General features: G+C 39.4%; 1 protein-coding gene across 4 annotated transcripts in view; it reads right to left on the bottom strand.

The window, feature by feature from the left end:
• Positions 1-10143, bottom strand: part of PSPC1 (paraspeckle component 1) — a 113576-nt gene extending 103433 nt beyond the window's left edge. For all 4 annotated transcript variants that reach the window (XR_008392917.1, XR_008392918.1, XM_053672897.1 and 1 more), the window contains exons 1-2: positions 9605-10143; positions 317-618 (exon numbers count right to left, since the gene is read on the bottom strand). Coding sequence is in view for 2 of the 4 variants with exons in the window: in XM_053672897.1 (XP_053528872.1) it covers positions 317-618; positions 9605-9970 (668 nt within the window). In the remaining 2 variants the exon portion in view is untranslated. The remainder of the gene's footprint in view (positions 1-316; positions 619-9604) is intronic.
• Positions 10144-10507: the final 364 nt, after the last annotated feature.

Raw genomic sequence — 10507 nt, forward strand, 5'->3', positions numbered from 1 at the left:
TTTAACCCACAGTATCTCCTGTATTTCTGTATACAACTTTGCTTTGCATATAATAGAAGTTCAGAAAATTAAATTAAAATCCTAACATGAAACATTCCTGAGATACAAGTATGAATCAACAAACCCCTGTTGGAAGAAAATATGACCCTGATTCCCAGAGGTAGACAAAAGTTCCTTATTTATATTCACTGAGTATTTACTCAACATCTACTTACCATATGCTACGACAGTATGAACTACAAGGAAAGACAAGTTCAGAACAGAGAGAAACCAGTATGTGACTGCCTAGGAAAATGACAAAATGTTTACAACTTACGTTGTTAGCAAGAACGCTCCATCACCACATCTTTCCAGAGCCTTTCGTGCAGGAGGTTTCGCCGCAAATTCTACAAAACCTTTTCCTGTAGCTCTACCACGATCATCCACAACCACAACAGCTTTCTCTACTGGACCAAATTGGGAAAATGCTTGCTCTAGAAGCTCATTGGAAACAACTGGAGAAAGGTTCTTGACAGTTAGAGCTGCTCCATGTGTAGCAAAACGAATTCGGAGAGGTCTGCTCTTCAAAATGGTGCCATCAAGCTCTGCTTTTGCAATTTCAGCCAGCGTTCTGGATTCCTTTTTTAGGAGGAAAAAATTACTTTTTAAAGATGATAGAAATAGAAAAATTGTAAACAATAGTTTATTTCTAGGGAGACTAGCTAGTGAGCTGGGTAACTAGAAAATGACTGATAGGATTAATTTGTTTTTGTGTCTTTCAATTTTAGTATAACATGCATTTTATTAATTATTTGATATGATTTTAAACATTCTGAGTACAAAGTCCCAACATCAATGTCCTATTAAAAGCCATCACTTTTGTCCTGGCCAAACGGCTCAGTTGGTTGGAGAGCTGGCTGATGCACCCGATTGCAGGTTCAATCCCAAACCCAAGCAAAAAACTAGGCTGCAGGTTCTGTGCCCTGTCAGGATTCCTACAGGAGGTAACCAATTGATGTTTGTCTCCTCTGAAAATTAGTTTAAAAAAAAACCTCTGGCTGGTGTGGCTCAGTGGATTGTGCGCCAGCCTGCAGACCAAAGGGTCACTGGTTAGATTCCCAATCAGGGCACATGCTTGAGTTGCAGGCAAGGTCCCCAGCTGAGGGCGTGCAAGTGGCAATCACACCTTGATGTTTCTCTCCCTCTATTCCTCCCTCCCTTCCCCTGGCTAAAAATAAATAAAATCTTTAAAAAAATTCTCTCATGAAGGGGGGAAATGGGACAACTGTAATGGCATAATCAATAAAATATATTTAAAAATTTAAAATAATTTAAAAAGAAGTGTTTAAAAAAATAAAAATAAAAAACATTCTCAGGTAAGGATTTTTAAAAAGTCATCACTTAAAAGATTATCAGCTCATAAATTACAAACAATTAAATATTCAAACAAAATCTTTTTCAAAAATACCCTACATATACCAAAAGAAATACATAGGGAGAAAGCGGTATAAGAGGACTAAATAGTAATGGAAAAAATACAATAAAAATTAAATCAAGCCCCGGCTGGTGCAGCTCAGTGGATTGAGCATGGGCCTGCGAACCAAAAGATCGAGGTTCGATTCCCCACATGCCTGGGTTGCAGGCCAGTTCCCAGCAGGGACCAGTTCCCAGCAGGGACCAGTTCCCAGCAGGGGATGTACCAGAAGCAACCATACATTGATATTTCTCTCCTTCTCTCCTTCCCTTCCCTTCTAAAGATAAATAAATAAAAATTTTTAAAAAGTAAAAAAAATTTAAATCAAAAATTAAAATACCTAATTATTTTTCAAGACCAAGTACCAGTTACTAGACACTATTGTTGAAAACAAAATTCTCTATCCACTCCAAGTTTTTAATATTTATTTATCTTTTTTAAAAATTGACTTCAGAGAGAAAGGAAGAAAGAGAGGAATGGGAAGAATGGGGAGAAAGAGAAAGAAAAACAAGGAATAGATGTTCCACTTATTGACACATTTGTTGGTTCATTCTTCTATGTGCCTGACAAGGGATCAAATTTGCAACCTGGTTGTACTGGGACAAGGCTCTAACCAACTGCCCTACCTGGCCAGGGCTATTTATATCTTAATAAAATATATCACCTCTCCAGTGTCAGAAAATCATCTTTACCTTTTTATTTCCACTTCTCTTTCATGCTAACTGTGAAAACTACTAGCAGGTATTGTTCATCACTTTTCCAAAAATACTTTCACGGCTACATATTTCTCACCATTACATTTGAGAAGTGCACACACACACATACTCAGGAGCTGTAAGAGTTCTCTCCATTTCATACAGGAACAAATGCACATGCACTTATATAAACTAGAAAATTCCTTCATTGATGAAAGCCTAACATAAGAGATGTTCCTTCTTGAAGAATTCAAAGCTGGTATAGAATATAGATATCTAAAACAATAAACAACAAACTGCTAAATATAGTAACACAGATGTTTTTCTTTGTGTTGTAAGAACTGTCCAGACTTAATAGAGGTTTTACGTGCATTTTTAAGAATACAAATATGTATTATCTTATGAAAAATATCTTATGAAAAAAGCTTTAAAATCACAGAAGCTCTTTATCCAATCCCTAAAATGTTCATAAGGCTTTAAAATACTGCACTTATACAAAAATCTATCTACAAAATATTACAAAGAAAAATGAATCTAACCTTTTTGCAGATATTCAAAATGGCCACTGGTTTCTACTCTTAATAGCAGTAGTCCTAGCAAATATTTAATGAGTATCCAACAAGAAATAGGTACTATATACCTAGTATGTAATAATCCAACAACTGAGACATAGATTTTAGGAATGGAGTCTTGAATTAAAATGCCATCAGGCATTATTGGGAATGGGAAGGGACATGAGCAAATTTCATGGAATGATAATAGTGTTCTGTAGCTTGGTAAGAGTTTGAGATCAACAGACTGATGTAATTGTCTAAAATCACCAAATCACACGTTAAAAGTTGAAATTTTTATTGTATGTAGATTTCAAATACCTCAAAAAATACTATTAGACTTTAGGTTTAAAACATGCCAGAGTTTTTAAGAGTCATAAACTGATGAATGATGGGAGAGACGAACAGATATGTGAAAAAATAAAAAACATATACAGCAACATTTAACTGTAGAAACAAGGGGGTAGGTTATGCATATATACATATATGATTATATATGTTTGCATATATAACCATATAATCTGCAACAAAATGTTTGGGGACAAGAGGATAGAGAGCTTAGTGAGGATGTGATAAAACTGTAGAGTGTTTCTAGCACAAATCACATTGTCAGATTCAAATACATTCACAGTGCCATTTTTCCCCCCAGGGAAAGCAAGAAACCTCAATGTCTGTTAAATCAAGTAATTTTTTACTGTTAGAAATGAGTTCAATTTTTAGCCCAAGGAATGTGTTTACACTGTCAGGAATTTTCAGTGTCATAATCCTTTTATTTAAAAGTTTAGCCCAGGCTAGTGTGGCTCAGTGGACTGAGCACCAACCTGCGAACCAAAGGGCTACCACTTCAATTCCCAGTCAGGGTCACATGCCTGGGTTTCAGGCAAGGTCCCCAGTGGGGGGTGCACAAAAGTCAACCACACATTGATGTTTCTCTCCCTCGCTTTCTCCCTCCCTTCTCTTCTGTCTAAAAACAAATAAAATCTTTTTTAATAAAGTTTTTATATTGCTCATGATTTTAAATGGTTCTAACATCACAGTTTTTTAGCCTGAGCACCAATGATATCACGGGCAAGATAATTCTTGTTGTATGGGCACTGTTCTGTGCATCATAGGATGTTTATGTCGGTAGAACCAAACCCATTTTTGACTACCAAATATGTCTCTTGACACTGCTAAATGTCCCATGGGAAGGAAGCATAACTACCCCATTTGGGAACCACTGCTCTAAATGTGTATTGAAGCACATGTAATCAATTAAAAATATATGTAACCAAGTAGTTACACTATATGCCAGCTACTCATCACAACACACACATATATTCTTTTTCATTATCCTTGCCACCAGTCTTACGAAGTTGTTTTGCACACTGCAAATGCTGACTTGAATCTATACACAAGTCACAATCACCACCAATATACCATAGATTCCACCTTCCAGCTGGTATCCCTGCCACCACTCTAAATAAAAAGTAAAACTACAGGTTCTTAACTGAAAGCAATAGAAAAAAAAATAAAATAAATACAAGAAACTAAGTGACTACCCAAGATAGAGACTGCTTAAACCAGGCCAGGGGGTGTCCAATCCATTTACTGAAGACACTACTTACTTTTATTACCTAGAAATGTACATTTTCCATATTAGTGATCACAAACTTGGGACCTGCTCAACAATTTTAGGTTCACAGGATGAGTCCCTAACCCACTGGGCCACATCAGTCAGGTGTGCAATTATTTTAAAAGATCATCAAAGGGGCTACTGTGTAATTAGGGTTACTATGTGAGGACTCTTTTGCTTACCTGTGGTGATGGACACCCAAAAAATTATGCACAGACCTTTTCTTTGCTCATGAGTTTTCATTAGTGTTGGTGTGTTTAATGTGTGGCCCAAGATAACAATTCTTCCTGTGTGGCCCAGAGACACCAAAAGGTTGGACACCCCTGAACTAGGGTCTAAGTATTACCACAAGACCCTTTCTGAAGGCTTTTTCCAAAGCACATGATCTTTTCTCTCACTGTTTATTAGTGGTTAAAATTCCCCACTGCAAGAGTACTAATAACTATAAGGAAATCTACTGATGCAAAATGGAAACAGCCTCTAAACTGATCAATAGAAAGTTGATGAAATAACTTGCAGAAATAATGTCATTAAAAAGAATCTAATGATGCCCTGACTGGTGTGGCTTGAACCAAAGGGTCAATAGTTCCATTCCCAGTCAGGGCACAGGCCTGGGTTGCTGGCCAGGTCAGGTCTCCAGTAGGGAGCACATGAGAGGCAACCACACATTGATGTTTCACTCCCTTTTTCTCCGTCCCTTCAACCCTTGACCCATCTAAAAGAAATAAAATATATTAAAAAAAAATCTAGTGAAACAAAAACATGTCAAAGATATAATACATGAAAAACTCAAAATCACAATATAATGTATATAGTATGGCTTTATTTTTAGGAAAAAATATACAAAGGTTAACAGTAATCATGTTTAGTAAGTGTATTCAGAAAGGAAAGATCTTTCTTTCACTAGTGTAAGCTGTAATTAAGAGAATTTCCCTGAAATAAAAGATGACTTGAAATCATATGCTGAACACTCCCACTAACTACCTTTTGCATTGTCTTCTCTAATGAATATCTGAACATTCTGTTAGAAGCATACATTATTTCACAACCAAAACTAAGCCCTGGCTGGTGTGGCTCAATGGATTGGGCGCCAGCCTGCAGACTCAAAGGTCACTGGTTTGCAGGTATAAGGCTGGGGGCGTGCAAGGGGCAACCCACCAATGTTTCCTTGGGGGCATGCAAACCAACCAAGGTTTCTCTCCCTCTCTTTCCCCCTGCTTTCCTTCTTGCTGAAAATAAATAAATAAAATATTTTTTTTAAATGTAAAGCACAAGGGGAGGTGATTAAGTCCCTTACAAATAAGTAAAAGTAAATCCAGTTGATTTCTAATTCTTTAATTAGAAAAATGGTTCTCAAACTTTACCATCAGAACAACACTAGAAATTGCTGGACCCCAAGCCCAAAATTTTGACTTAGTAGATCTACAAAGGAACCCTGGAATTTGCATTTCTAACAAATTTCCAGTTAACTGATTGTTGAGGTGAGACAATTTTTGAGAAAGTATAAGGTAAGCATTGCTAGCATGAACAGTAGGAGAAATAAATTAAGTGGCCTTCTGCTTACACTAGGAAGAGATGTGAAGCAATTGGGCAGGGCCAACAGTTCTGTGAATCACGGCTTCAGAAATCTAGATTACTAAAGATAAAAATAGGAGATGGGGTAATAAAAGCAGAAACCAAGTCGAGGAAAAATACTATCTTTAACTACATTAAACTACCTTTAAAATGCACTACAACTTTTGAGTTAATTTATCCAATCTAAATTGACAGTAACCAGTCAAAACATAAAAAGAAGCTATTGAGTCTAAAATTCCACAAAAATGTGTCCAAAATACAAATAGTCTGTTTCATCCCTAATGTACCAGAGCCTCACACTATGGATTAGGATGTCACCAGAAGGAAATGCCACTTAAATTCTTTTCCGTGCCCTGGCCAGGTAGTTCAGTTGGTTAGACCATCATCACAATACACCAAGGTTGCAAACCCTGGTCCCGGAAGAAACAAGTAGCAACCAGTGAATGCATAAATAAATGGAACAAACTGGTGTTTCTTTCCTTCTTTCCCTCCCTCCCTATCATAAATCAATAAATACACTTTTTAATTCTTTTCCCTACCATTACATACGTGTAATAAGCTGACCCTATAGCACCTCAAAAATGTGTCTGACCTCATCAATTAACTCCCAAACTATAACTACCTTTCCAAGAAAACTTATTTGCACTTAAAATTGAGTAAAGAGAATTTCCTTTTTTGTAAAGATTTCTTTTATTTATTTTTAGAAAGAGGGGAAGGGAGAAAGAAAGGGAGAGAAACATCAATGTGTGGTTGTCTCTCCCACATTCCCTACTGGAAACCTGGCCTGCAACCCAGGCATGTGCCCTGACTAGGAATTGAACCAGCTACCCGTTGGTTCACAGGCCAGCACTCAATCCAGAGTCACACCAGCCAGGGCATAAAAAGTACTTCCAGAAATATAAATCAGATAAAACTATGACTATTTCAGAGCTACTACGCCACCCCTATACACACACTACAGCCATTACTTAAATTCGAATCAGGAATATACTCTATGATTTTTCCTAAACAGAAAAAAATACATAATGGCTCAAATATATATAAACCTTTTAAATTTACCTATGCACCACAGAGCTCAGGTTAAACAGTAAAATTAACCCCAACAGCCAAATTTTGTACACCAAACTGCAATTTCCAGCTGAAAAAATTTTAACATTCTTACACAAAAATTTAGAGTCATAGGTTTGGAGGAACATATGCAAAAGACACAAGATAACAGCAGCCCTTCTCACCTCCCTATTTCATAATCCCATGGATTTTTTTTTTTTAAGAAAGGAAAGCAATGAACTCTCCTATCCAATGTAGTAGCCACTGGCCACATGTGTCTATTTAAGTATATATAAAATTTAGCCCTGACTGGTGTGGCTCAGGTGGTTGGGCGTAACTCCACGAAGGGAAAGGGCACTAGACTCCAGGTCAGAGCACCTGCCTGGTTGTGGGTTCAGTCTAAATCGAGGAAGCATACAAAAAGCAATTGATCCATGTTTTCTCTCTCACGGAGCTTTCTCTCCCTCCCTTCGCCCTCCCTCCCTCCTCTCTCTTCAAAAATAAGAAAACAATAATTTTTTTTAAATGTAGAAAATAAATAAATAATTGGAAAAAGAAAGATAAATAAAATATTAAATAAAATCTAAAATTCAAACCCTCAGTCACAATAGCCTTATTTTCATTAGTCAACAATCACATGTCTGGCAGCTACTATATTACACAGGCAGATACACAGCATTCCTATCATTGCAGACAGTTCTGTTGCACAGCTTTAATAAAGGATTATTAAAGAGAAGAAAGAAAAAGATTTTCCCATGTCAATAAAGTGTCTACTGGCTTATTTTCAAGTGTAAGGACTTCCAAAAGAGGGAAATGCAGCCCTATAAGTCTTCCAGCCCTATAAGACTTCAGCATAGACTAAGATGATGCCAGAGACTAAAGATTTCAAAAATGTTAAATACCATCTTTTGGGAAAAGTTTAATAAAAGTAGTCAATGATGCCCTGGCTGGTATAGCTCAGTGGATTGAGTGCGGGCCTGTGAACCACATGATCGCGGTTCGATTCCCAGTCAGGGCACATGCCTGGGTAGCAGGGGACTCACAAGAGGCAACCATACATTGATATTTCTCTCCTCTCCTTCCCTTCCCCTCTAAAGATAAATAAAATCTTTTAAAAAGCAGTTGTCAATTATATTTTGTGTAGAAACCTAACTTCATTTTAAGAAAACTTCTGAACACATACTTTTAAGACAACTTCTGAACACACACATATTAAAAACAATTTTTACCAAGTGACAGGCAGCTTCTCTGACGTCCAAAACATAATTAAGTGAGGGGAAGGAAGGGGGGAGCACTGGAGGAGTGGGGGATAAGACAGAAAACTGTCCTGGAACAACAGTAAAAATTAAATGTTATTTTTAAAAAACACAATTAAGTATTAATAAATTTATGTTGAAAATGCACCAGTCTCATTTCCATGTGAGAAATGAGAAATGTCCATGTCTCATTACTACCCTATTAAGATTTCCCCTTCTCTTAAGGCCGTTTAGATGTTCAAATGTCCTTCCTAAAAAGTAGTGTCATTTAATCGCAATCAATTTTCTCTATATAATAAAATTTTCTCTTCACCATGCACTGAGAGAACGCAGTATTAAAAGCTAAAGTTCCTCTCTAGCTGGTGTGGCTCAGTGGACTGAGTACCGATCTGTAAACCAAAGGGTTGCTGATCCAATTCCCAATCAGGGCACAGGCCTGGGTTGCTGGCCAGATCCCCATTGGGGTCGTGTGAGGCAACCACACATTGATGTTTCTCTCCCTTTCTTTCTCCCTCCCTTCCCCTCTCTCTAAATATAAATAAGATCTTAAAAAACATATAATAAAATAAATGCTAAAGTTCCAATAGGAAAGCTTCCACAAACTACCATGACGGTAAAATCTGAGGGTCAAACAAGACAACACACCTATTTACTTGTGTAAAAAAGCCTCCCTCCAAAGAAAGATACTTGGGGGGGGGGGGAATCCAGCATCTAAATACGAATTACAACAGTGCTATAAAACTGACACTGATGGAATTCACCAGAAAGCACTTAGGAACACCAAGTAGATAGATGATACTGTGTCCTTAAGTGTAAACCCTCACCGTTCAGACTCTTTAAAAAATATAGAGAGAAAGCACATACTCTGTATCCCATTGAGTAACTACGATTTAAATTAAAAATGAGAAAAGATATATAATGTGCTAGTAAAGTGTGTAAGTATTAAAATAGTATGTAAATCCAAAATGTGGAAACTTCCCAAATGTTGGTGGGGACACATCATACTAGGTAATAAATTCAGCAGAGTCTCAACACTGCGGAATGTACGGTAAATGCAGATTGCACTGAGGTGAGGCACGGTGAGGAACGGGGATTACCATTAAATATCTGAAGGTCTGGTGGAAGCCAAAGTGACGATTTGGGTAATTTTGTGAGAAGCAAGACAGCCAGGTAGGCCTTTGTGCCCCATGAAACTTCCGGTAAGGCCGCAGTTCCCGTTCCCGATTCCTTTCCCATTCATTCTCCTTTCAAATCCGTTTTACCTGGACTCGGCGCTGCCACTCCGCAGGTTGCCGGCATCGGTGACCACAACCAGCAGGTCAGGGCTAACCGCCAGCAAGGCAGGCTGCTGGAAACCTCCGGCGACCTGCTGGCTGGGAGAGGACAACAACCCGCTTCCACCCCACACTCACCAGGCGGATGAAGCCGAAGCCACGGTCGCGGTTGATGAAGACCTCGCTAGGCTCGCCATAACGCTCGAAGAGCCGCTTGAAGTCCTCCTCCGTGATATCGGTAGGCAGGTTGCCCACGAAGAGGCGGCAGCGCTGCGTGTACGTCTTCTCGCCCGGCTTGAGGAAGCTCTTGATGTCGATGGTGAAGCCCACCTCCTCATCCGGGCGCTCCTCGGCGGCAGCAGGAGTGGGTGGCGCGGTCTCCCCTGCCAGCACGAGTGCCATGGCGGCCGCCGGCTCACTCTCCCCGGCCGCCGATTCAAGAGCGCGCAGGCGGGCTGGGTTTTTCTCAATTCGGACTTGCTTCAGGTTTCCCCTCAACATCATCGGAGGGCTTCACCTCAGGCCCACAGCCAACCCTAAAGATATGTCTGTGACTCCGTGCCTCTGTATGGAGATGGTACTTGAAAGGAGAAAGCCAAACAAAACCGCGAGATGGCCAAGCCAGCAGCACGACCCTACCCTCCAGCAGCCCGCAGCCACTGCACGTTCAAAATGGCGCTGCCTCCAGCCGCAGTTGGAAGGGACACAGACGGCAAGCCCCGCCCCTACGCTAACGCTGGTGCGCCTGCGCAGCCTTGGCGCCAGCGCACCTGAGCTAGCGCGCTTCTGCGCACATTACCAGTGTTCCCTCTATGGGACTCCGTTCAGCTCAGACAAATAGTTCCCCAACTTCCTAGAATAGCAGGAATTCTTGGTTGTACATACAGGGAAAAGTGTGCGATGTGTGCAGCTGTGTGTTAAAAATACGATATTCTGTGTAAATATCCAATTCAATTTTCAGAGACGACTGGAAAATTAAAATCTGCACATTTTATACACGGCATTAGTAACAGCGTATTTCCCAACAATTGAAACAAGTAG

This window comes from Artibeus jamaicensis, unplaced genomic scaffold (assembly GCF_021234435.1).
Source record: "Artibeus jamaicensis isolate MK-2021 breed Jamaican fruit bat unplaced genomic scaffold, CSHL_Jam_final contig_793, whole genome shotgun sequence".
In the NCBI taxonomy this organism is placed as follows: Eukaryota; Metazoa; Chordata; class Mammalia; order Chiroptera; family Phyllostomidae; genus Artibeus; species Artibeus jamaicensis.